General features: G+C 39.5%; 2 protein-coding genes and 1 long non-coding RNA gene across 5 annotated transcripts; 2 read left to right on the top strand and 1 right to left on the bottom strand.

The window, feature by feature from the left end:
- The first annotated feature begins 1,379 nt into the window (after positions 1-1,379).
- Positions 1,380-5,722, top strand: LOC141902475 (steroid 17-alpha-hydroxylase/17,20 lyase-like). Its single transcript, XM_074790208.1, has 10 exons — positions 1,380-1,514; positions 1,600-1,683; positions 1,768-1,875; positions 1,983-2,079; positions 2,173-2,331; positions 2,584-2,798; positions 3,122-3,247; positions 3,476-3,580; positions 4,257-4,385; positions 5,071-5,722. The coding sequence occupies exons 1-10, from the start codon at positions 1,388-1,390 to the stop codon at positions 5,433-5,435; spliced, it is 1,515 nt and encodes a 504-aa protein (XP_074646309.1). The 5' UTR covers positions 1,380-1,387; the 3' UTR covers positions 5,436-5,722.
- Positions 5,723-8,966: 3,244 nt separating this feature from the next.
- LOC141902546 (uncharacterized) lies at positions 8,967-16,097 on the bottom strand. Its single transcript, XR_012618900.1, has 4 exons — positions 15,812-16,097; positions 15,376-15,504; positions 9,186-9,239; positions 8,967-9,094 (listed from the first exon to the last, which is right to left on the bottom strand). It is a non-coding gene; the product is annotated as an uncharacterized LOC141902546 (long non-coding RNA).
- Positions 16,098-17,475: 1,378 nt separating this feature from the next.
- On the top strand, positions 17,476-27,668 carry LOC141902916 (protein spire homolog 1-like). 3 transcript variants are annotated; one of them, XM_074790873.1, is made up of 15 exons: positions 17,476-17,495; positions 18,188-18,400; positions 18,989-19,159; positions 19,942-20,100; positions 20,877-20,966; positions 21,068-21,185; positions 21,281-21,313; positions 21,384-21,410; positions 22,662-22,759; positions 23,225-23,360; positions 24,118-24,365; positions 24,895-25,032; positions 25,113-25,214; positions 25,295-25,392; positions 25,660-27,668. In XM_074790873.1, exons 2-15 carry the CDS (start codon positions 18,293-18,295, stop codon positions 26,024-26,026), a joined length of 1,893 nt encoding a protein of 630 aa, XP_074646974.1. In that variant the 5' UTR covers positions 17,476-17,495; positions 18,188-18,292; the 3' UTR covers positions 26,027-27,668. The 3 variants fall into 3 exon arrangements, with proteins under 3 accessions (XP_074646974.1, XP_074646975.1, XP_074646977.1); XM_074790874.1 differs by lacking the exon at positions 21,384-21,410; XM_074790876.1 differs by lacking the exons at positions 21,281-21,313; positions 21,384-21,410.
- The last annotated feature ends 42 nt before the right edge of the window (positions 27,669-27,710 follow it).

Genomic DNA, 27,710 nt, shown 5'->3' with positions numbered 1-27,710 from the left:
CAATGAATATAATATTAAATTGCTAACCATGGATATAGGTAATCTTAAGTTACTATAAAACAATAATTTTGAAGCGAGACCTCACACGGCAGCTCGCACCATTTTGCAGAGTCTTCGGGACCTGTGGTGACAGGTCTGCATTAAAACTGATGAAATGAAGGAAAACTTTAATTTTTATGGTCTCTATTATAGTAAAGAGTATAATATAGATTGCTAAACATGGACATAGTTAATCTTAAGTTACTATAAAACAATAATTTTGAAGCGAGACCTCACACGGCAGCTCGCGCCATTTTGCAGAGCCTTCGGGACCTGTGGTGACAGGTCTGCATTAAAACTGATGAAATGAAGGAAAACTTTAATTTTTATGGTCTCTTTATAGTAAAGAGTATAACATAAATTGGTAACCATGGATAGAATTAATCTTAAGTTACTATAAAACAATAATTATGCAGCGAGACCTCACACGGCAGCTCGCGCCATTTTGCAGAGCTTCTCGGGACCTGTGGTGACAGGTCTGCGTTAAAACTGATGAAATGAAGGAAAACTTTAATTTTTATGGTCTCTATTATAGTAAAGAGTATAATATAGATTGCTAAACATGGATATAGTTAATCTTAAGTTACTATAAAACAATAATTATGAAGCGAGACCTCACACGGCAGCTCGCGCCATTTTGCAGAGCCTTCGGGACCTGTGGTGACAGGTCTGCATTAAAACTGATGAAATGAAGGAAAACTTTAATTTTTATGGTCTCTTTATAGTAAAGAGTATAACATAAATTGGTAACCATGGATAGAATTAATCTTAAGTTACTATAAAACAATAATTATGCAGCGAGACCTCACACGGCAGCTCGCGCCATTTTGCAGAGCTTCTCGGGACCTGTGGTGACAGGTCTGCATTAAAACTGATGAAATGGAAAAAACTTCACTTTTTATGGTATCTTTATAGTAATGAATATAATATTAAATTGCTAACCATGGATATAGGTAATCTTAAGTTACTATAAAACAATAATTTTGAAGCGAGACCTCACACGGCAGCTCGCGCCATTTTGCAGAGTCTTCGGGACCTGTGGTGACAGGTCTGCATTAAAACTGACATGACAGGTGTTCTGGAAACTCTGCAGACAGACATCAATCGATTAATCCCTGATGCTGTTATACTATACACGCAGACTTATTGTTGGTTCGTCTGTGATGTCAGGTACATTTTACATATTCTCCTAATGCTAAATTATTCGCTGAGATTAAACCACACCCGGGCGTCACAGATTGAATCTCACACCAGTCACAGATTGAATCTCACACCAGATATAAAACTGATTGATATAAAAAACTAATCTCACATCGAGTGCTCACTCCTGACTACATCACTCTTCAACATGGATCCGATAACGTTAACACTAATTGCCGGTGCGTTAGTTATAATCTATTTGTATTTGAGGAATGGTAAATGTTTCAATCTTCCGCCAGGACCGAAAGGATATCCTTTAATCGGTAATTTGTTAGGTAAGTTGATATTATATTTGTCGAACCACGAACGGTCGTGCGCATGACTTAAAAACGATTCTAATGAAATCTCTATATTTTCTAGACTACAAGAGGGATGGTCGTCCACCTTGGTTACATTTTCATAATCTTACCAAAACTTACGGTGATATTTTCAACTTTAAATTAGGTGAGTTTTATTCTCGTAGAGAAATTTCCGATCGATTGAAAACAGTGGAAATATTTGAATTGGTTTTGACGTGGTTTATTTCAGGATTTGGTTTTCTAGAGAATATCATAGTATTAAATTCAGGTGAAAGTATAAATGAGGCATTTTTACAACCGAAATCTCCTTTTGATGCTCGACCCAAAACCTGGTCACGTGAGTATAAACCCTGCTTCTCAACTTATCAGTTTTTTGAGAATCTCAATCGAGAATCTCAGTTTCAATTCGTCATTTCATTTACGAAAGTTTTCCATTATGAATAGTTGAGAAGTTCACAGATGGTGGTAGAGATATAATGATGGGTGACCCTGATGATCCTGTCTGGATGTTAATGAGAAAACTCACTTCAGGAGGACTCCGGTACAAACAACATTCTCAAGTTTCTATAGTTCTGAGATCTGACAAGCCTATTAAATCTCTACATTAAATTCATCTGTTTTTATGTTTTGATAGGAATTTTCTAAGCGGGGCTCGTATGGATCATAAATGTCATTCTTCGTTAGAAAAAGGCGTGACATTATTGAAACAACATCTCGGAGAACCGTTCGATACTAAACCAGTCTTAAACCTCATGATATTCAACGTCATTTGTGATATGTTGTTCAATGCGCAGTAAGTTTCGATTTCGATCACTAAATGAATGCTAAAACTCTAAGCAGTTGGAATTAGTTCATTCCGAAATTAGTAAGTTTTTAGCCCAACATTTTGTATAACTGGGTCTCGAGTCAAATGAAACAATACTGGTAGCTATTTTGTTACTGATTTAACATAAAAACTGGCCTATACACAAATACAGTTCTTTTCATACTGATTAAAAATAGAAATTCAACTGGAATATATGAATGAATATTAATTTGTGACTAGGTTTGAATTTGACGACGCCGAATTTGAAGATCTCTACACATCGCTAGACGCTGTCGATAAGATATTCGGTAATGTAATATTAGAAGATGTGATAACGCCGTTACAATGGCTACCGTTTAAAACACCGACTACAAGGAAAGCTATAGAGTTAGATACACATGTGCTGGACATACTGGGAAAATACGTCACTGATCACCAGGAGAAATATGATCCGGGTAAATTATGACTAACTAACCCTATGATTATCTCATTAACATTAAATCGGCCATATTGAATCGCGCGAGAGGATGCGAGATTCAAAATGGCTGCCGTTTCAAGTGAGAAACGTTTTTATTTCATTTCTTTACATGAACTGTGTTTGTGGTGTCGAATTGATAAACTCGAAAATAGAGGAAGTAAAACCTCCTGTTTTTATAAATCACATTCTTTCACACAATGCAATAATTTTACTTTTTTTTTAATAATAATGAACGCTTTTAGCAATAAGCAATTTAGATATTGAAATAAAATTGAATTTATCTGAACTTTGAATTTGTAGATGACATCTCAGATCTGATTGATTATATAATCCGAGCTAAAAAGAAATTAGAAATAGAAAATCCGAATCTGGCGGCGAAATTAACAGAGCGTCACATGGTACAAATTGTTAATGATGGATTTGGGGGTAAGTGGTCAGTTATCTTTCGAACTGTTCAAAATACCAGGATCCAATTCCATAGTTCTGAATTCAAATTCAGTTCATAGTTAATTCTAATTCGTAACTAATGGAACTGGATTCGGTGACGTCATCTGATATTCAATGCTACAATTACAATATAAATGAAATGTTTGAAGTGTTGAAGGCGTTTGTGACGCTGTTTGTGTGATACATGTTTTACCGTGTTTTTTGTAGCTGGTACATCAACATCAAGTCAGACTTTATATTGGATGATATTCTTTATGGCAAAATATCCAGAAATTCAAACTCGTGTTCAATCGGAGTTAGACGATACGATAGGTATAAACACCCATTTCCACAGTTCAGTATCCAACTCCACAGTTCTGTTCCAAGTTCTACAGTTCTGGACTCAACTGTGGAACTGGATTTTGTTAAATACAACCAACAGAAAAGAAAGCTTTAATGTGATTTTATTTCAACATAAAACCAGGATAAACAGTAACACCAGGTCACAATCTGGGACCGGTTGAAAAAATATCTTACCCTTAAAATCAATTTCATTTCTTTAATTCGGCGGTAAATGGTCATTCGAGCTTCTGTACCCCCCCCCCGCCATTTACCAGGTGGTTTATTCATCCTTATCGAGGCTTTTCATAAACATTCATCATATAGTCAGAGAATTAGGATTAACAGTATAAATCCACGTTGAGTATTCATGTATTAAATGGTATTGATAATACAACTGGAATTTACCGTAATTTGTTTAGTTTATTCACCACTTGTACCACGAGCTGCTTCCAGTAGGGTAGATACAGTTACTCAGGGCGCCATAACAGGAATCGAGGATTTCAAATAGATAAACAAGGGAATTGCCCAAACGACTTGCCAAAAATTATGTTAAGATATTTAAGATGCGAAATATTATGAGGGCATTATTGGTGAATATACATTTTTCTCTGGAACCCAGCCCTGGATCCGCCATTGTTACCAAAACTTTTACTTAAACTATTTTCAGGACATAATTTACCATCGATGAGCGACAAGCCTAATTTAGTGTATTGTGAAGCGGTAATGTTAGAATCAATGCGATTCTGCCCGTACGGGGCTTTAGCTTTACACGCTACATCAACTGACGCTAAACTATGTAAGTATGATTTACATAAAGTGTCTATACGTGCAACATATGCTGGAATTAAACCCACTTTATATTCATAGGAATAAAGATAAAAATGATCAAAATGCGTCTCATTTCGAATATTCATCGTCAATATATTTCCTGAACTGAATTTAATGAGTTTTATGTATCAGCTATATGTGTATGATGTATTCAGCTACGAATAAACAGTTTTATACAGCTATATATGTGTGTATGAACAGTTTTACAAATGTAATTGAATCATAATTGTGAGATTTGAATGTTTAACCAGAGAAGCGTAATGATGTTATCTAATGTACAGTTGACGTGTATATGGTTAATGTATCGGGCCTCGGTCGAATGTGATATGACGTCACGTGGTCTCAGGCGGTTGTGGTGTCGTTTGAAACACTAGTTAAAAGTTATTTCACTGATTGAATCATCTAATTCTAAACATAAATCTTTAACTCCTCGTTTTATGCGCGTTCAGTCAGACCTGACGATGATCTCTACAGTCAGTCCATCACGTTGTGTCTTTGATCTTTTATTTCAATTTTTGTTAATTGAGTTATTATTTCTAATCTTTGAAACTTGTATAATATAAAGGATTGTTATCTTATTTAGTATTTATGTTTTCTTTTTCATTTATCGTGAAATTTCAAATTATGTTTTATCTTTACATTTTTGATTACAGTTGATTTCGATGTACCAAAAGGTTCTCAGGTTTGGGCTAATATCTACGCTAGTCACCACGATGAGAAGATTTGGCCCGATCCGGATGAGTTTAAACCCGAAAGATTCATACAAAAGGACGGGAAGATAATGCCTCGTCCTAGATCGTGGCTAACATTCGGAGCTGGACGCCGTTCCTGTATCGGTGAACCAGTTGGCAGACATCAAGTCTTTGTATTCTTCACTAGTTTAATGCAGAAATTCAGATTTCGATTCCCGGACGGATGCGACTTTAAAGATAAACCTATATCTCCATCACGATTTGAAAGTAACGGATTTGTTTGTATGTCTAAACCATACGATATAATAATCGATGAACGTGCTTAAATTCCATCTTCAGAAAATACAGTTAGTTTAGATAACACTAGACTGCGCCATACTAGTTATAACGTGTTGGGATTGCTGTAAATATTCCATTTGAAAATCAGGGGACGTTTTCCCAAATGAACTTTAGTTGTAGCCTCGTAAAACCAGGTTTCAATGTTGTGAGTTTAGATTTGACTCAGAGTTCACTCATCGAAAATGAACTAGTTTTAACCACATCCTGGTGTAGAATCAGTAAAATGGAAATAGTATTTGTTAGTAGTGGCTTCTAGTAGAGTTATATCTCTTCTTATATCAATCACGTATATTCAAATAAACATGTATATTTATTGTAAAATATGATTTATGTTTGAGTTATTTTTTCTTTCATTTGCAAACTCTCAACGCGAGACTCTCAACACGTTGCTTTACTACGGAACTTTTTTATTAGCGTAAGGTTGTGTAAAAAAGTCGCACGCAGTCTCGCGTATAGTTACTGAAACAAGTACGAATCTTTTCTAACAGCCGCGGATCCGAGCTCAATGTACCGTCAGGTGCTGCCGCTATGCTCGTCATTAGCGGAATTTTTATGAACTGACACGAGTTGACTGTGGCAATCAACGCACTCGACTGCCGCAGTCAATTCTCGTTAGTGTTTGATAGTCCCGCTAATGATGGGTATAGAGGCAGCACCTGATGGTACCACTTTATTCATCCCTGTATATAATGGTAACAGATTGAACTTTTAGTATCGAAATTCATTCATTCAGTTTCGGCCGATTTTATCCAATACCCAAAGATTAATAGCATTGATAAATCACTATAAAGTGGGTTTAGTTTTAATCACCTTTAATCAGCTTCATATTCATGAACGTAGACTGAGAAATCTGTGCTGTTTGACGGTTAACTAAAACATAGAGCAACAGATCGATTTTATAGGTGAACAACTGGTGTATGGCATATAAATATGTATACTTCAATCTACCATCACCGAACCTAGACAGGCTAATCGGAACTGCATTATCCTGTCCGCGTTTCTCTTGTGTCTAATCGTCTGAAAGAAACATAGAACACGCGCAAAAACAATCAGTAGTTTATTGGAAAAGACTGCTCGCTCTCTCTCCTAATCCTAGTATCTTATTAATTGAACTCAGTTATTCTAAATATCATATCATATTCATTCATACATCTTGGAGTTTTTACAAACTTAAAGCAAAGAAGCGCAGTCCATTGATCCATATATGTATTTAATTGTGTCGCGTGAACGACTTCATTTCAGTTTCAGAGTTGTTACTTTTGAGTAGTAGAATAACCAGAAGACGTAGGTTCCCCTCTTTCATCGAACACGTGTTTAATTGTGTTAACATTATATTTGTTTATCGTTTTAGATACGTGTATTTTGTACGTTTGAACAATGAATATCGTGTTTATGATATATTATGATCGGACAGTAACTGATTGACAGGCTCAGTGTATCAGTATCAGAGACTGTCATCAGCTTTCAGAGTTCGGTCTATCACACATGTGGTTATATAATATTGTGGAATATGTCACTCTTCGTTTTGTTGTCCGATTCTCTAGTAAACTGCCCGTGCAATGGTGATTTCGCCAGCTGAAAACAATTTTACGACCCCTCTAGTAATAAACACCGAAAAACATGTTTCCCTGCAGCTGCAGCTGCTGCTGGTTTACGTAACCTATCGAGTCACAAGGCAGTTTGTGATAGAAGTTTCAATAATGTTCATTCGTATTCGTGAGTTGTGATTCAGAGTACTGATCAGATCAGAATGAAGTTAGTAATGTTATTTTACAATTTTAGGAACATTATAGGAAATACATCGGATATTTCATGAGAAATATCCCATTACGTATTTTATGAATGGGCAATAATTAATTACAAGTAAAGGATTTTCATGACGTGGTAAAACTTCGAGTGAAATATGCCCCACGCAGCTGAAAAACTGAAAATATCATAATGGATTAAATTAATCAATGGGTTAAAATTCATTAAAATCTGAATTTTCGGTTTTTCCACTAAAAAGCATCGCCAGGAATGACTTGATATGCGGCGTATCAGAGTTTATACGACATGATAAACGATTTATTTATAAGAGAACTTTCAATTACGCACAGATATTCTCTTTATTTTGATGTTGTTTTTTTTTTTTAATGAAGTTATCCGGCGAGTCGCGTCGTGTCCGCTGTTTTATTGGTCAGCGGTGTTTGTTTGCTGTGTTACGCGCTGATGTATATATCTACGTCAAGAAGTGATATTCATGGACTTATTGTGACGTTGATCTCGTCTGAGAAGGATGTCGATGCCGTGGAAGAACCGGAAGTTATTATCAACCCGAGCAAAATCGATTACGGTGATAATTCCGAATTCAATCTTCAATAAAATCAGATTCTAAAATTTGACCGCAAAAATAATCAAACTAACATTTTGTTTTTAGATTCGGACCCGCCTCATGACTTCCCTAAAAGGGAATATTATATTCCGAAATGCAACCCGGCAGTGAATAAAACAGTTGACAGCGGTGTATGCCGGTTGTTAAAGGCAACAGTAAGCGAATCACACAGACAGGCCTACATGCGACAACTGAAATATCTGGATGATTTGGCTACTCAAAGAAATTGGACGTATTTTATGATATTTGGCACTCTAATCGGTTCATGGAGACATCACGCGCTAGTTCCATCTGACGCAGATATCGATTTGATGATGGATTATAAACACAGACACGACCTTCTGAACACAATGGAGGCGCAAGCGCGATATATTCCCAAACAAATGTTGTATGATAAAATACGCCTTCACGATGCCAAATATATTCGTGGAACGGCATTTTATAAGAATGTGGGACGATGGTTCACGCCATCTTTAGATATTTTCTTTTACAAACAAAACGAAACGCATATTTTCAGTTCTTCGAATTCGAAAAGGCATATACTTAAAAAGAGCGACGTGTTTCCGCTGCACAAGCGCCCTCTGGAGGCGTTCATGCTACCAGCCCCGAGAGATCCAGTGCAGGTTATTATAGATGAATACGGTTCGTCGAGTTTATGTAAAACGTATTGGATTTTTACAGAGTGTAAAAACATGAAGCCGTATTTACCGTTCGTGTATAGGAAATGGCTAGACGGTAAAATGATTGAAACTCTGAAGTTGAATGATCGGGTTTTACACGTTCAGGAAGTTGATGAATTAAAGGAAAATATTCCCTTTAATCCGTTTACTTTCGAGACAAAGGGGAAAAAATCGCATCCACATCACTGATAATTCCATAGTCTGATTCGGGGTTTGTTTTAATGTGCTTTACTGATATTGTCTATAGAATAGATGGGGATGTAGGGTTTGGGAATCTGGTTTATAAGAGTCAAAAATTGTACTGATTGTGCCTCAGATCCTCCACTACTGATTGTGCCTCAGATCCTCCACTACTGATTGTGCCTCAGATCCTCCACTACTGATTGTGCCTCAGATCCTCCACTACTGATTGTGCCTCAGATCCTCCACTACTGATTGTGAGATGGACAACACAAAACAATTAAAACGTAACTGTAACTCTTTTATTTAGAACATATATATCTAATAACAGAGCAAATAATTCAAGCTTTTTTCAATCTTTTTGTTTCTTCGTTTTTGTGGATTTTGTCAATTGGTGTTGGTGGTGATCTGTGTACTGAAAAATAGATAATATTAGATATGAACCCGATATACATGTGAAATTATGACAAAAGTGAGGGATACAGGACATGAGACGCATTACTTACACAATTCTGTAAACTGAGACGATGCTCTCCACACTGTTCAGCTGTGGGAAATACCTGCAATATTCAATATTACAGGGCTAACTGACAGTCCGGAGACTGACAGTTAGCCAGCAGAATTATCATAGCCCATCTGGGCTGCAGGGTCAGCTAGCTGACTTAGGGTTTGCCCATGGGCTGCAAAAATTATTCAGGGTTGCCCATGAGCTGCAGGGTCAGCTAGCTGACTTAGGGTTTGCCCATGGGCTGCAGAAATTATTCAGGGTTGCCCATGAGCTGCAGGGTCAGCTAGCTGACTTAGGGTTTGCCCATGGGCTGCAAAGATGGACTCGAGTCTGCCCATGGGTTGAAAAGATGGACTAGGTTTGGACTAGGGTTTGCCCATGGGCTGCAGAGATGGACTAGGGTTTGCCCATGGGCTGCAGAGATGGTCTAGGGTTTGCCCTGAATGGACGGTCGAAGCATCACCAGCTCCTTATGGTTAATATACTGCAACCTCTTTTATTACATTTACAATGTAATAACTCTGAACCATTTCAAACGTGCTAAGTTTATCCAGAATGGTGCGGTTATTAAGTCATGCCTAGGACAAGAATGGGACAGTAGGTAATGGGACAGTTCAGTGGCTCGGAGAACCTGGGTTTTGCATGGAGGGCAACAACGTGTCTTATACAGTTTCTTTCTGATCGGTTACTGAGGCGAAACTTCGGTAAACACTGAACTGAGAAACCATTGAACCTGATGCATCCTAAGCTTGATCACAGAAGTACAATTAGTCTAGATCACAAGGTCTCATATGGTCACTTAACTTCTAACTCAAATACTGTTCACTTGTTGCGCGCTGCGTGTATAAAAACCCGTGTCTAATCCTAGTTCAGCATGATTCCTGCACTGACACTGACGAAGGCAACCTCGCCGAAATATCTGTCAACGGAGCGATCTAAGAAGAAACGACCACCAGCTGAGAAGACCAGCAAGGGCGGAGGACGCCCTGAGCGACACCAGCAACCCGGGATGTCGCCGAAAACTTATTATAGAGCTCTTCAAGTGGCGCACCACCTTGCCCAGTTGAGCTCTGGTCCGAAAGCGATTCGGAGGAAGAAGGACCATCTGAAGATGTTCCTGCGGCCGGCGGCTTGCACCGAAGCAGTGACGGTGCAGCTGCACGCTGCCGCGGACGTCTGGATGGAGACAGTTTCGAAAGAGCTGACCATCCATTATGCTGCCACATTTGTTGAGCTTATGAGTGATCCTCTGCCGGACTGTCTGTCAGCACAGGATGTCGCCCTGACATGGGCCCGGAGGAATTTCGGCTCCCGTCTGAGCCCCGGAACAATCCGGCTTTTCAATATCGCGCTCGATTTCCGGTCGAAATTCTGCGCACCACTTTGCACAGCTGAGCGATGTACCGCGAACCATCAGAAGGACCATCTGGAGACGACCAGCTGCCTGCACCGAATAATGACGGCCCAGTTGGCAAAACAGCTGCTAGTCGTAGATGCAATGTCCGCTGTCGCAGATACCGTACATGCAGCAGATATCGCAGATGCATCAGCCGAAGAAGATGTCGCCGACTTTCTCGCAACGAACGAGGTGTAAGATTTTCACTAATTTCAATGGAAATAACCTTTTTTATTAATATGGCATTTGTTTCAATTGTTTCAATTCTCCACTGGAATGATTCCGAATATTACATTTTCAGAGACTAGCTTTGGTGCTCGCCGCAAGCCGTTATCGTTGCCCTATTGGCGGTTGTCCGGCGAAAGTAAGAAGGTTAGACCGCCACCTGCAGACAAAAACATACACGGCATTCATAGAAATCTATTGCATGGCCTGCGGCCGAACGAACCCAAACCCATTAATCCTCATTCGACCCTCACTCGACCCTCACTCGACCCTCATTCAACCCTCACTCGACCCTCACTCAACCCTCACTACCCGATGTATGATGAATAACAAGAGAAATCCCACTATAACTACAGCTAAACAAACTAATGATACCGAATGTTTTATTTTCAGCGACTCGCTTTAATACCACGAAGGTATCGTTGCCCGATTGGCGGGTGCCGCGCTGTGGTTAAGCGATTGGACCGCCACCTACAACGAGCATGGCCTGCAGCCGAACGACCCGCGCTATCGGGAATTCTTATTAAATAAAGAAGTTGTGGTAAGAGATTTTTAAAGAAATTATCAAACCCATTAATCCTCATTCGACCCTCATTCAACCCTCACTCGACCCTCACTCGACCCTCACTCGACCCTCACTCGACCCTCACTCGACCCTCACTCGACCCTCACTCGACCCTCACTCGACCCTCACTCGACCCTCACTCGACCCTCACTCGACCCTCACTCGACCCTCACTCGACCCTCACTCGACCCTCACTCGACCCTCACTCGACCCTCACTCGACCCTCACTCGACCCTCACTCGACCCTCACTCGACCCTCACTCGACCCTCACTCGACCCTCACTCGACCCTCACTCGACCCTCACTCGACCCTCACTCGACCCTCACTCGACCCTCACTCGACCCTCACTCGACCCTCATTCAACCCTCACTCGACCCTCACTCGACCCTCACTACCCGACGTATGATGAATAACAAGAGAAATCCCACTATAACTACAGCTAAACAAACTAATGATACCGAATGTTTTATTTTCAACGACTCGCTTTAATACCACGAAGGTATCGTTGCCCGATTGGCGGGTGCCGGGCAGTGGTTAAGCGATTGGACCGCCACCTACAAACAGGCATGGCCTGCAGCCGAACGACCCGCGCTATCGGGAATTCTTATTAAATAAAGAAGTTGTGGTAAGAGATTTTTAAAGAAATTATCAAACCCATTAATCCTCATTCGACCCTCATTCGACCCTCACTCGACCCTCACTACCCGATGTATGATGAATAACAAGAGAAATCCCACTATAACTACAGCTAAACAAACTAATGATACCGAATGTTTTATTTTCAACGACTCGCTTTAATACCACGAAGGTATCGTTGCCCGATTGGCGGGTGCCGGGCAGTGGTCCAACGGCTGGACCACCACCTCAAAACGCAATTACATGGCCTGCGGCCGAACGACGCGCGTTATCGCGAATTCTTATCAAATAAAGAAGTTGTGGTAAGAGATTTTTAAAGAAATAATCAAACCCATTAATCCCACTGTTTATTTTCATCCGGAATAATAATTCATGTTTATTGTTATTAGTTAGATGGAGAAATGGCGGAACCGGCGGATGAACCGGAGGCGGAACCGGCGGATGAACCGGAGGCGGAACCGGCGGATGAACCGGAGGCGGAACCGGAGGCGGAACCGGCGGATGAACCGGAGGCGTAACCGGCGGCGTAACCGGCGGATGAACCGGAGGCGGAACCGGAGGCGGAACCGGAGGCGGAACCGGAGGCGGAACCGGCGGATGAACCGGAGGCGGAACCGGCGGATGAACCGGAGGCGGAACCAGTGGTTCATGAGGTAGGAGATTTTCTTGTAATTCCAATGGAAATAACCATTTTTTATTAATTTTGCATCTATTGTGTTTTTTAATGTAAATCATGGCAATTATTTCTTAAGTTCTTCGCAATATAAGCGAATTATATCATCGATTATTTTTGTTAAGAAAAATGATTTCTTTGTCACAGAAATTATCAAACCCTTTAATCCCACTGTTTATTTTCATCCGAAATAATAATCAATTTCTATCGTTATTAGGTAGATGCGGTGGCGCCTGCCGGGAGATGCATAATTAATTGAGATTAATGTATGATAGAAAAAATAAATAGATAAAATAAATGTAATATGTAAAAAATGAAGTATGAATGTATGATAAAGAAAAAATAATCAATTTTTATTGTTAATAGTTAGATGAAGCTGCAGCAGAGCCGGCTGTCGACGAAATTAACGAGGTAGATTTTTTTCTAATTCCAAGGGGAATAACCTTTATCAATGTGGCATCTATTTCTCGAGTAAAGAGAGATTTAGCGAACACTGGGAAATGAAACCGCAAGGGTAAACAGGTGCGCGCTTTATAATCTTTATATCTTTATTATTATTAGATGGAAAAGCGACCAGTCGCAGATCCATTAGAAGAAGGAACCAATGGTTGATGAGCTTGCCGCTGTCGATGATTTGCCGGCAGAAGATGAATTAGAGGAAATCGTTGATGAAATGCTTGATGATGTCGCGGATTTTCTAGCACGGGTGGAGGACACCCCCAGCGACACCAGCAACCCGGGATGTCGCCGAAAACTTACTATAGAGCTCTTCAAGTGGCGCACCACTTTGTCCAGCTGAGCGTTGTACCGAAAGCGATGCGGAGGAAGGGGGAGCACCTCAAGACGTTCCTGCGACCAGCTGCCTGCACTGAAGCAGTGACGGTGCAGCTGCACGCTGCCGCGGACAACTGGATGAGACAGTTTCGAAAGAGCTGACCATTCATTATGCCGGCACATTTGTTGAGCTAATGGGTGATCCTCTGCCGGACTGTCAGGACAGGATGTCGCCCTGACATGGGCCCGGAAGAATTTCGGCTCCCGTTTGAGCCCCGGAACGATCCGGCTTTTCAATATCGCGCTCGATCTCCGGTCGAAATTCCGCGGTCAGACTGTCTGACAAACTCAGAAATGTCTTGTCTAATCCACCCACTACCCAATCTAATTTCACACAGAGCGCCGAGGAGCCGAATGTTTAAACTAAATTAAGTCTAGCAAAGCCAAGTGAAAGTAAATCAATAGACGGTGTGGTTGGTTGAATGAATGTGGTTTTAAATAATATATTTATATATCTTATTTCTAGCGTTCATCAGAAGTTCAATATTCCAGTCTTAACCGCATCGATTCATATTGACTAGATGCTTAAACCAGGCACCTGAAGGAACTGCGATTGAATATCTACAAACATGGACTGCATCGAAATGATGCCAGATATACCACCAAGAAAAACGAGTTAGAAGTCGTTGGCGAGTTTCACGCTGTTTTCAGCCGGAGAAAGTAAAATGAGGTAAAATTGTTCTTCAAATTCATATCTATCAGACTCTGCGATACGCAAAATGTGATGCGATCGTATAAAAACTCAATCGTCATCAATAGTCTGTATTACTCTATATATAAACAGTACGAGATAAAAACCGTTGAAAGTAATGAATTAGAGACGAATCAACTGATCATCCTCTGTAACTTCTGCGTTAATACGCATTTCTGTGTCTATATGAGATATAACTATATATTGTATAAACACGTGTCCGAGACGCGCGGTAAAAACTAAGAGTTTGTCAAATTTTAAGTAAATAATTATTTATTAAAGCTTAAATAAAGTAAAGCAATGGAAACTAGTGGTCGAATGAATCACGCAGTTATATATATATATATATATATATATATATATATATTTACCATGAAGCTGATGTTTCATTTATTCATTTACTATTGATATATTTTTATACCTCAGAAAACCACCCCGTGACTGAATAAACACAGTACGCCTGATGATGCCTAATAGCATTTAGCCGAAACGTTGCTCCTCAAATATAATCATTTTAATATAGAACTTTACAATTTTGGCTTCATTATTGTGGGATTTATCTCGTTTTATAAACACAGCCTATATTGGTAAAACTATAAGGGTACCTGGCTACAAGAGTCAAGGAAGATTAATTAAGGATACAAATAAAGTGTATTAACTCCTCCTCCAAGTGAAATATCCCGCGTACTAGCAAGTCAGCAGTGATACCAAATATGATGGGATTTTCTGTATTTTGCGAGATCGAAATTCAGGGAAGATTCGAAGAACATTTACAAGAATATCACCGTTTAACTAGAAATGCAGCGCAGAGAAATTCGTGCAGCATCTGTTCCAAGTCAGGTTATAAGGAGAAAAGATCATCATGATGATATGGATGAATGAATCAGGCAGTTATATTCATTTTTTCATAATCTATCTAATGTTATCATTTTTACAAGCTTTAGGTTTCTTTTGGCATCCTTGCTGTTGTATTGGAAATGTTAATAACTCATTATAGACTATTATATATTGTAAATTATTTTTTCTATGTATAATGTTCATTTAGGTAACTTCAATTCATCCAGAAATAAACAATATCAATACGTTATTTCATTGATTTCCTAATAATGCATTTTATATTCTATTCACGGTATCCACAATATATAATATAGTACATGTATAACAAACCTCAGAAGTGACGTCTAAGCGGGCCGGGGTTTAGTATCTTCTTCTTGCTGCCTGGTTTCAAACTCTCTGAAATTTCGGTGCTGTGTTGAAGAGATTTTCAGTTGCTCGGTCCTTCTGAAGATAACCTCCCTGAAAGAATAGGAGAATCGATAATTGTTTTACCTATACAACTGTGATACTTAGTAACTACCGGTGATGAAATGTTGGTTTCTTGTTCTCCATATTCTAATATTTACCAATCCAGAAACACGAGTGAAAAGGTTAGAAAACTTAGAAAATCCGATACCGGTATCTAATGAATACCGGGTATCCAAATGATTTCACAGGACGCTCTTTTCATTGATTTACTAATTGGTTTTTACGTGAATTTATATCAGCCGACTCGAGAAAATAAACCAACAGTAACAAGTATCGTATACCTATAATATTAACATACCCAAGAAGTGATGTCTCGGGTAACGACTATCATTGTATCTTTCCATCTCGTCTCCTGGTTTCAAAACTGCGGCTGTCAAGTTCAGATATTGTGAGTTCCTTTTTTCTGCCTTGTTTTTGACGATATCTTCCACGAGACTCCTCTCTGTACTATAGGCACCACGTGCACTGCTGGTCTCCGCGACACTCCTCTCTCTCTACTGTAGACACCACGGCGCACTGCTGGTCTGTCTACTGCGGAATGACGGGGCTCACGCTGGATGCACCTCTGATATCGACCAAGTATCTGTCACATAGTGATGCGTTTCATATTACGCATTATTCGTCTATTATAACCGAAACAGGTCATTGGAGGATTTCCGTCAAACTTACAATATTCACTATTAACTTTATACAATATTTAAATCCACTATTGAATTGTCGCCAGTAAATGCAGGTCACTTCGACTTAGGCCAAAAATTCAGAATTTCTGGTGTAGCCTTAAAACGCACTGACCTATTTTCGTCATTCAGTTCAAAAGATGAAAATAGAATATCGTTCAGGGAGTGGTGCCGGGAAAAATTTGTGCCGGGTTGGCTCGCAGGCCGCGATGCGGGCGACGCATGAGGGGTTCTCGGCCCTCAGTTTCAGAATGAGTCAATTTCACTGCATTTTCCACATGAAGGGAAAAATGAAGGGATGGACCCCTGAAATGCGTCCCGGGACACCCGTTGCGGCATCTGATTAGTGAGCCCTAATAGTCTTGGCCTACCTGATGATGACACACACTGCGGGTTTGAATGTTTTGGGTTTGGATCAAGTTGATCCCTTTATTTTACACATCTTTGAATCGGCACCACGCCGGACGGCACATCAATAAATTATTAATTGAATTAAATAAAGTAATTTTGAATTTGTTGTATGTTGTAAGTTGTATGTCGGTTTAGTGTATGTTGTAAGTCGTACGTTGTATGTCGTATGTATTGAAATAATAATAAAGATGGCGGCCGGTAGCGGTAATGATACTGATGGAAGACTTTTAAGTGAGATAGTTGAAGTATTTAATGCTCCTATCAATGAGGAACAGGCCTGGGCTGTTTGTTACGAGTGCGCGTATTATTTATCAGACAGATGGAACTGTGTGAAGGGCGGAGGGAGCGGGGAGGACGGTGTGGAACAGGGCGCCAGTCAGTGTTACTGTTTAAACGGATTACAATCAGTTTTTATTCATAAAGATGGACACATTTCTACGACTGCTCGAGATTGTACAGGTAAGATGGTATATCGGTAGAGGTTAAGAGGAGGTAGGGAGGGGTAGAGAGAGGTCAGTGAGGGATACAGGGTTAGAGGAGGGCTGAGTAGGGTAACAACACAACAGGGAGGAGTACCGTACAATTCCTGTGTGGTGACTCATCTGTGTTTGTGTCTGACTGATTTCATTTTTATGAACAACAAGTTGATTGATTACAAAAACATTAGATCCCTTCCATCAAATTCATGGGTAATTGTGTTTCATGATAACAAATGTGCAGGATTGATAATGAGCTGAGCTTCTGACCCCCCCAGACGATACACCAGACACGCATTCTTCACAACAGACACAGTTTATCACTGTTCATTCCACTTGTAGGCCTAAATTCATTTCTTTTTTTGTTTTTCTATTGTTCTGTTTTGTATTTTCAGATTTGGCAGAGACAGAATCACAGGTAAATTAGCTACAAAGTGTGTAGCGGGTGAGAGAGGCTACTGTGGGGGGAGAGGGTGAGAGAGGCTACAGGCTTGAGGGGGTTGAGAGGCTACTGTGGGGGGAGGGTGTGAGAGAGGCTACTGTGGGGGAGGGTGTGAGAGAGGCTACAGGGAGGGAGCATATGTAAGATCGGTATCGGGTCCTGTTTCTCTGTCAGAGATGTTTGAGATTGATTCATAAGTCTGATATATTTTCAGAGTGTTTGTATAATGATTTGGTGAGAGACAGTTTTATTAACATGAACTATTACAACTTACCTCCTCAAGTTCATTATACTATGATAGTTTATAAATCAGAGAATTGAGAAATGATTTGAATGGTTAAGTTTTACTTCTCTCCGCGGAAACAACCTTCTCTACCCCCCCCCCCCCCCCTTCACTGGTTTCTCATTCCCAATCCATTCATTCAATTGAATTTTAGAAAATTATGGGTTGATTTTAATTGAATCTGAGTAAAAATCCGGCATTGTGGGCCTACTGCACACTAGCGACACCTGGTGGATTTTCATACCACAAATGTGGAATCCTCTATTGTCAACTACTGCGACAATAGTGGATTCCACTTGTGGCGTGATCATAAACTGTTGATGTTCTAGTGCCTACTGCACACTAGTGACACCTGGTGGATGATGTGGAGTCGTGTTTATTTCAGTTATTGGAATCTCTCGGAGTTGTGATATACAGAGCTTTAGACTACGGTTTACAAGCGACTGAGGAACATTCACTGAGTTCACAACTCGAGGAAATCATCTTAAAAATGACCGATTCGTCGAAACACTCTGAATCAACGGATGGAATCGACGATGAAGGAATCGAAAATGATTCAATTAATCAGAATTCATTCACTTTAAATGATGTTTTGAAGGTAAAATTAATTGGTTCCAGTTTCACAGTCACATTCTTGTTCTATAAACAATCTAACAACTTAAGACCAGTCTAAGCTCATTTCGGTTCTATATAAACCTAACTAACTTTGGACTGGTGTTCTGTTACGGTAAAACAACTGCGCGATGTTTTTATCTGATCTATTTTTGCGTTGTTTGTTGTCCGTAATTGAGAGTAATTTTATACATTATTTTACTGGTCATGTGATATATAAATACTGTTGATAGATGTGTAATTATAGCGATTGTTGTTTTGCTGATCAATTACTAGAAATTACTGTTTTCTATTAGATACTGTATTACATATATCATTAACAGGGGGGGGGGTCCCCGGGAGAATTTACTATTATATCTATTCAATCACTGATACAGTATTATATCAGCTAGACGGGGGATGGGAGGACTCATCTGGCTGAATATATCTGTGTGCAGTCTGCAGCTAGTAGAATAATACTTCAAAAATAGATCAGTTTTAAAAAGTATGTTTTCTGTGAGTGCTGCAGCAGTTTCCTCGAGACCCCTCCCTCCCTGTGGTGTCTGTTGTCACTGTCTATGTGTATCTATTATAGGTTTGTCGTAGACATTTACCTGATGACAGTGATTCACACTATAGAGCTGTATGTCGAGCGTTAGTGAGCGAGGCTGAGGAATTAGTGACGTTCCTCGAGAAAATATCGTTTAACGAAGAAAAAGTTCGAGACGAGGAAAAACAATTAGAAGATCTGGAAAGAGTTGATTGGGTAAGAATTTGATTACAGGGTACAGACTCAATCAATAGAGTCACATCATAGATCATCAGATCTTAAAGAATCAATCAATAAAGTCCAATCATCGGATCTTAAAATACTCAATCAATATGATTATACCGGTCATGACTCCCAGTGGACTCAATAGTCCTTATTCTATTTCAATATAACAGTCAGTTTTATGAGTACAACATACCAGACCCGATAGCTACAGGTATGTACTACTGAAACTGACATGAGTTAGGCCACTTGATGTCCCTTCAAACCGAGCTATATCAGGTATATGTACTACTGAAACTGACATGAGTTAGGCCACTTGATGTCCCTTCAAACCGAGCTATATCAGGTATATGTACTACTGAAACTGACATGAGTTAGGCCACTTGATGTCCCTTCAAACCGAGCTATATCAGGTATATGTACTACTGAAACTGACATGAGTTAGGCCACTTGATGTCCCTTCAAACCGAGCTATATCAGGTATATATACTACTGAAACTGACATGAGTTAGGCCACTTGATGTCCCTTCAAACCGAGCTATATCAGGTATATGTACTACTGAAACTGACATGAGTTAGGCCACTTGATGTCCCTTCAAACCGAGCTATATCAGGTATATGTACTACTGAAACTGACATGAGTTAGGCCACTTGATGTCCCTTCAAACCGAGTTGAAATAGACATAATTAGTCAATCAATATACAGATATTGAGTTCATCATCATCATCACTGTTATCTATGATTAGTTAATTATAATTATGATGATTAATTATAGGCTCGAATATGGATTCAAGTATTGAAACAGATGAGAACCGGAATTCAACTCAAAAAAACTCAAAATCATTATTCACAGTCTATAGAGTATGAGTTAACGCCTTATGAGATGTTAATGGAGGATATTAGATACAGGAGATATAGACTGAATAAAGTACAGGTAAATTATACCTACCTCCCACCTCCCTCCCTACTACCTCCCTATCCATTTTACCACCCTCCCTACTACCTCCCTATCCATCCTACAACCCTCCTTCCACCTTCCCTCCTACCTCCCTATCCATCCTACCACCCTCCCTCCCACCCTCCCTTCTACCTCCCTATCCATCCTACCACCCTCCCTACTACCTCCCTATCCATTTTACCACCCTCCCTACTACCACCCTCCCTTCTACCTCCCTATCCATCCTACCACCCTCCCTACTACCTTCCCTCCTACCTCCCTATCTATCCTACCTCCCTATCCATCCTGGCACCCTCCCTACTACCTCCCTATCCATCCTACCACCCTACCTCCCTATCCATCCTCCATGGCAGGGATTCCAACCTGATGACATCACTTGCTACACTCAGCCACGGCATGAAGGCCCCTGCCACACTAGACCGGGTGCGCAGGTACATGCGCAGCTTTACCGCACGAAAACTTGCGGCACCAATCAGATTGCTCGTTGTATAATCGCTTGTGCAAATTTCACAAAAGAACTATAAATGGGAAAACCTGTGCTGAAATAAAGCGGGATATCTGATTGCAAATAATGACATCATCTAAGCTGTGCATGTAGCTGCGCACTCGGTCTAGAGTGGCAGGGTTTCATACCGTGATGAGTCTCGATGCCATCAAATCCCTGCCACGGGAGGATGCCCTCCTCCCTACCTCCCCTTCTACCTCCTTCCTTCCCTCTGAATAAAGAATAATCTTACTGATTTATTCTACAGATTGAAACTAGTAAATTGCCGGCTAAAGTAAAAGAAGATGCGCACGCAGTGATATTAGAGTTTATAAGATCTAGACCTCCGTTACATCCGGTAAGTACTAGACCTCCGTTACATCCAGTAAGAACCGGTATCAATCACACACCTATAAATCATGGCTTTTATTTTGACGATGAGTCATGATATTTTGTCAGGCTAAAGACCGAGTGTTGAAGTCTCCTCCAAAACGTGATTTTGATCCTCGCGAGGAGTTAATGGAAGCTATTCGAGGGTCAGCCGGTGAACATCGTCAACTCAAACCGACCGCTTACGGTAAAATCTCAAGATTCTCTTGATTCAGTTTTTGTTGTGAATTCATTTATTTTTGTTTCAATATTTTAATGTTTATTTGTATGTAATTTATAAAGGTGATTTACAAAGAAGGAATACAATATCAGGAGGTAATGATGAGAGATTTATCACGTCTGTCACTAGTGTTTCATATATACAGTGATAATTATTCCATTTCAGGCCTGCGAGAACCTGTAAAAAGCTCGGGTGATTTATGATTATTAATTAAAACAGTTTCTATTTTAATTTCTACTATATAATCGGGTTTTGGTTTCAATAGCCGACTGTTCACCTTCCCCTGACTTTAATCGGAGAGGTTACAGTATTGTACACCTTCCCCTGACTTTAATCAGAGAGGTTAGAGTATTGTACACCTTCCCCTGACTTTAATCGGAGAGGTTCGAGCACTGTACACCTTCCCCTGGGTTCATGGTGTTAATCATCTAATTTTAGTAGTAAGAATTAACAATTTAACTCTACACTCTACCGACAGGGTTCATAGTCAGTCTACAAGATGCTTAAAAAGTGCTGACTTTTACAATCAAAAAGAGCGTTAAAACGGTTTACTTTGTCTCAGCCTGTACGACTATAAACCCTGACTGTGTCTGCTATAATACTATACATGTAACAGTATCGCTGCTGCAGTACCAGTACAGTATCGCTGCTGCAGTACCAGTACAGTATCGCTGCTGCAGTACCAGTACAGTATCGCTGCTGCAGTACCAGTACAGTATCGCTGCTGCAGTACCAGTACGGTATCGCTGCTGCAGTACCAGTACGGTATCGCTGCTGCAGTACCAGTACGGTATCGCTGCTGCAGTACCAGTACGGTATCGCTGCTACAGTACCAGTACAGTATCGCTGCTGCAGTACCAGTACAGTATCGCTGCTGCAGTACCAGTACAGTATCGCTGCTGCAGTACCAGTACAGTATCGCTGCTGCAGTACCAGTACGGTATCGCTGCTGCAGTACCAGTACGGTATCGCTGCTGCAGTACCAGTACGGTATCGCTGCTACCAGTACGGTATCGCTGCTGCAGTACCAGTACGGTATCGCTGCTGCAGTACCAGTACAGTATCGCTGCTGCAGTACCAGTACAGTATCGCTGCTGCAGTACCAGTACAGTATCGCTGCTGCAGTACCAGTACGGTATCGCTGCTGCAGTACCAGTACGGTATCGCTGCTGCAGTACCAGTACAGTATCGCTGCTGCAGTACCAGTACGGTATCGCTGCTGCAGTACCAGTACGGTATCGCTGCTGCAGTACCAGTACGGTATCGCTGCTACCAGTACGGTATCGCTGCTCACCAGTAATCACTGAATATAACTTGAAATGAATACTATTTGATTTAGAAATGAACTGTAGAATCTGTTACTGTCTCTTTAATCCTTGTTCTCATAAACAGCTCTGTTTCTTCCATGTAAATTCATTCAGAAGTTTTATTTATATATTTCAGTTGAAACGTCGAGGACGAAACTATTTGAGGACGGTTTAACGCCGACACCGACGAGAAAATTAATCAAAGCTGATTTCAATTTGTTGAGTAGTTACAGCGTAAGTGAGATTCATGTTTTACACGTCATTCATTCGTTTTAGAACGCGTGTTTAAATTGTGTATGGTTAATTTCATCCGTTTGAGAACGCGTGTTTAAATTGTGTATGGTTAATTTCATCCGTTATAGAACGCGTGTTTAAATTGTGTATGGTTAATTTCATCCGTTTGAGAACACGTGTTTAAATTGTGTATGGTTAATTTCATCCGTTTGAGAACACGTGTTTAAATTGTGTATGGTTAATTTCATCCGTTTGAGAACACGTGTTTAAATTGTGTATGGTTAATTTAATCCGTTTGAGAACGCGTGTTTAAATTGTCTATGGTTAATTTCATCCGTTTTAGAACACGTGTTTAAATTGTGTATGGTTAATTTCCTCCGTTTTAGAAGGTGTGTTTAAATTGTCTATGGTTAATTTCATCCGTTTGAGAACACGTGTTTAAATTGTATGCGTGGTTTATTTCAGGATGATGATGAAATGTCTGAAGATGAAGATGAGGAAATAAAGAATCGCGTTCACGTGTCACCCGCTAATGTTGTACAGTTATCACCGATAACACCAGATACAAATCAACAACATTTACAATCCTGGCAAAAACGAGGTATATCACAATCAATCATATAATTTTTACCTCAACTAAATCTCGTTAATCATAATTCGATGAAATACTGAGAAAATCATTGACTGTTTAAGTCAATCATTGTGTTAATATCTGATCCAAATAATGACTTATACTAATAGTTAATTGAATTAGCAGTATAAATTGAGACTCAAAAATAGCAATGATTTCTGTGTTGAGTTAATGCCTCAATAATAGGGTATTTCACAGGACTTTCGTGATGACTGACTGCAGATACATGACTCCCCTGATGACTGACTGCAGATACATGACTCCCCTGATGACTGACTGCAGATACATGACTCCCCTAATGACTGACTGCAGATAAATGAATCCCTTGATGACTGACTGCAGATACATGACTCCCTGATGACTGATTGTAGATACATGACTCCCCTGATGACTGACTGCAGATACATGACTCCCCTGATGACTGACTGCAGATACATGACTCCCCTGATGACTGACTGCAGATACATGACTCCCCTGATGACTGATTGTAGATACATGACTCCCCTGATGACTGATTGTAGATACATGACTCCCCTGATGACTGATTGTAGATACATGACTCCCCTGATGACTGATTGTAGATACATGACTCCCCTGATGACTGATTGTAGATACATGACTCCTGTGATGACTGACTGGCAGCTACATGACTCCTGTGATGACTGACTGGCAGCTACATGACTCCTGTGATGACTGATTGTAGATTCTTTAATTTCTCTGTTTGCAGTCACTTTAGATTTAGCTACCGAAGAGAGAAAATTGAACAGTGGCCCAGAACGCAGGCACAGTATAACAGTTTGTCAATCACCTGTATCTGCTGCTGCTGCTTCATACCCATATAAGGTATTGAGTCCTTTATTATTATTCGGTGAAACAAAACGTGATGAAACCGATGATTTTATTGATCCGCATGGAGTTCCGTGGACTGCTAAACATTCACCACCTAACATTCTCAATATCTCATCCTCTCCTAATGTAAGTATGTTCGTTTATTACTAATATCTTTATTTATTAATGATTGTTTGTGTGAGTTTTATTAATGAAATTAGTTCAGTTTTATAAACTATACAGCAGTAATACTCGCAATCGAGTTCAAGATAAATATGGAATTATAACAAGTTTTAGAGAAATTGACGATGGAACCTCATTATTACGAGTACCTGGGACACTGGATTATAATGATCGCCGATGAATAATATTTTCATAGAATTTGAGTGAGATTTTGCATGATTTGTTCCCAGAGGAATGTTAGCTTGAACTAAACACTGGCATTGAAATAGATAGCATCGTTATAACAGACTTTGGCTGTTGACTCCTCTCAAGTCAGATCTTTTTGGTCCTAAATTCTTCGAGGGATGGCATTTTGTGTTAAACAAATATCTTTGAATTGATCAGATCTGATGTCAGCTTGTTTCTATTGCATGAATATCGCGTTAGAACAAAAGGCTGAACAATTTGATAAAATGTTTTAAAATTTGGTGTCGTTTTGTTTTGTTTCTTGTAGTCTAAATTTAAAGATCCGCTACAGTGTTTGTCTCTAACAGTCGAGGAAGTTATGCATATCAGAAACGTTTTAACTAAAGCAGAGTTGGAAAGTTTAATAGTAGACGCAGAGTTGTATAAACTAGTGGAAAAATCAAAGGTAGCTCAACGATAATCAATCAATATTATCTATTTATCAGAATGACATTGAGTTTATTTAATGATTCGTTATTTTTCTAGATCTGTTTTAATTGTAAATTGACTCGATTCACTTTGTTCGGAGAATGGGGAACTAAATGTAAATTCTGTAAGAGAACTATTTGTAATCGATGCTGCAGGAAGGTAAGATCAGTATTTCCTATTTCTGTTGATTATATCGGTCTGACTGACTGAGAGCTTCACCGGAATACTGTTTATTTTAGATGCACATACCGACTGAACATTTTGAGAATATTCCTGTTTACACATTGAGTCCGAGTCCGATGTCACCAAACACCGAACAGCAATTATTGAATGATATGTGAGTATTTTAACAAACACTCAGGAGCGCTTATCATGAAGTTTATGGGAAATTTAATCAATTTAGAATTTGTGTTTGGGGAGGGGAAGGAGTGCACATTCAACAGAGATGGAATAGAATGTCCTACTTCACACTAATGACACCTGGAGGATCCTCTATTGCCACAAGCGGAATCTTCTTTTGCTGCATTTTTAGTTGATGTCCTACTGCACACTAGCGACACCTCACTTGCCACAGTAAACTGCACAGAGTTGTTGTATTTTCTAGGACTGGTTCGTGTCCATCTTCTCCTGTGATAGCATTGAAAACAGTTCAAAATAAAACACCGCCTAAAACGAGTACACCAACCGGAGGAGGAGGAGCAGGAGGAGGAGGAGCAGAACACAGGCGTACCCGGTTCCAACGAGCTCAAACTACTGTCTCCACAAAACCACAACAAATCAATCCTAATTTAAAAGGTCCTCAGATGACGATTTGTAAAGAGTGTAAATCGATGATAGTGAGTATAGTACGAGCAAGTCGTACGTCTGTTCATAAACAACGTCGAAAACGACCAACAATTGATGACTCATCAGCGGCACCGGCGAAACCAAGTCGTAATTTCCATCTGAATTTAAAACCAGTTTACAAATGAATCTCTAAAACTCAACACAGCCCGGTTTCACGAAAAAGTTACAGCCCAGGGTTTCCAGCGGTCCTTCCAAGTCCTTCTTTGTCATTCTTTTGGAAGACGTTTGGACGAACATCATCTTTGGTCTTCTATTTGACTCTAAGTCCTTCCTTTTGATAAAAAAGTCCTTCCAAATTTGATTTTTATGTATTTTTTTGTGGGCAATTTTGTCACAAATTCGATCGTTGAAGTATTTTATTACTCAGTAACTGGTAATTCAATTATCAGTAAAATCAAACACTCCTCTTTATGTATTTTTGGTAAGATTGAATCTACAGAAAAGTGTTATGGAATTACCATAAAATATATGATTGGTCTACATGACTAGAATTCGGGCAAAGGCATTGCAAAAATGCTCCTTTATGGACCCTCATTTTACTGGAAAGTATACATTTCAGAGTCAAAAAGTCCTTCCTTTTGGATCTGGGTCTAAAATTGCGAAAAAAGTCCTTAGTACTTCTTTTTACCCTGGCCTTACCACTGGAAACCCTGCAGCCTTATTAAGTTAGAATTGTTGTCCTCATTGAAACATGAAGTATCCAACAGCAACTAAACCAAAAATTTGAGTTTTTGTAAAACCGAGCCCAGCAGAGCGCGCCACTGAGTGTTACAGAAATATCAGAATTTCTTAAACTTGCGAATGATATTTTTGCAAATAAATTTAGTCGTAGAAATGTAAAAAATAGATTTGTAGAAATAGTTTAAACTATGAAATAGTTGTTTAGAAATGTTTATAGAATTCTCTGTAAAACTCAGCCTTATTCTACAATTGTTAAAATCTCTATACAACAAGTTTTAAAAAGTTAAATTACTGTAAAATATGATCGTGACTCTAGGATGACATATTTCTATGAATCGTTGATTAGAATTTAGTGTAGAATTTCATTTCCGTCCAATCAGGAATTCATTCGATTTGGAATCATTTAATTTATTGCAGTAAAATTAGTCGGTTTAATTGTTTGATACCCAACCAGATCCAATTCTACAGTTCTTGGTTCAGTTTCATCGTAGGGGTAAAATTAGTTAATTTACGATGTTCGAACTCTTAGAGATAAACCGATAACCTGTCAGGTCATGCAACCAGTGTCAGGAGGTCCTGCGACCAGTTTAACAGTTGCAGTGGTCGGTTCAGTTAGACTAAAAAAGCTCGAATTTGTTTAATAACTGCTGTTTGAACTGCTGAACCGAGTTCAGTATATTAAACCAGCGTCTATAGTTGTTTACGACTTTAGATTTTACTCATCTGATATTAACTAATATTTTCTCACATTTTTATCCCACAATCGAAGAACTGGATCCAATAAGTTAAGAATAGATAAAACAATCCCCATTAATTTTCTCTCATTAGATCCCTGTATTTCCTTTCACAAGATGCAATATTTGTGTAAATAAGTATAAAATACGTAACGTTTAATCATGTTTCACGTATAAATTCATTGTGTAGATTTAATGTATAAATATTTTCCTGTTCAGCTGATTGTGATTCATATTTATTTGTAGTAAAATCGTTCGTTTTTATAAGAAATTATAAACTTAGTGATTTATGCGATCTATTTACACGCGTTTTCCGCTCTTTACTTATCTCGGTGCGAAACTGTCACTGACGCCAGAAAAATTCAATGACAATTTCGAAAGATGTACGAGCAAC

The sequence above is a fragment of the Tubulanus polymorphus genome, chromosome 3, assembly GCF_964204645.1.
Source record: "Tubulanus polymorphus chromosome 3, tnTubPoly1.2, whole genome shotgun sequence".
Taxonomy (NCBI): domain Eukaryota; kingdom Metazoa; phylum Nemertea; class Palaeonemertea; order Tubulaniformes; family Tubulanidae; genus Tubulanus; species Tubulanus polymorphus.
Note: the sequence above shows the minus strand (reverse complement) of the source record. Positions and strands in the feature narration are given on the sequence as shown.

Excerpts from the sequence above, each read along its gene's own strand:
- LOC141902475 (XM_074790208.1), top strand. The coding sequence starts at position 1,388 with ATGGATCCGATAACGTTAACACTAATTGCCGGTGCGTTAGTTATAATC. Across the intron at positions 2,332-2,583 it reads GATATGTTGTTCAATGCGCA|GTTTGAATTTGACGACGCCG; the intron begins GTAAGTTTCGAT and ends ATTTGTGACTAG. Across the intron at positions 3,581-4,256 it reads GGAGTTAGACGATACGATAG|GACATAATTTACCATCGATG; the intron begins GTATAAACACCC and ends AACTATTTTCAG.
- LOC141902916 (XM_074790873.1), top strand. The coding sequence starts at position 18,293 with ATGACCGATTCGTCGAAACACTCTGAATCAACGGATGGAATCGACGAT. Across the intron at positions 23,361-24,117 it reads ACAATCCTGGCAAAAACGAG|TCACTTTAGATTTAGCTACC; the intron begins GTATATCACAAT and ends CTCTGTTTGCAG. Across the intron at positions 25,393-25,659 it reads CAGCAATTATTGAATGATAT|GACTGGTTCGTGTCCATCTT; the intron begins GTGAGTATTTTA and ends TGTATTTTCTAG.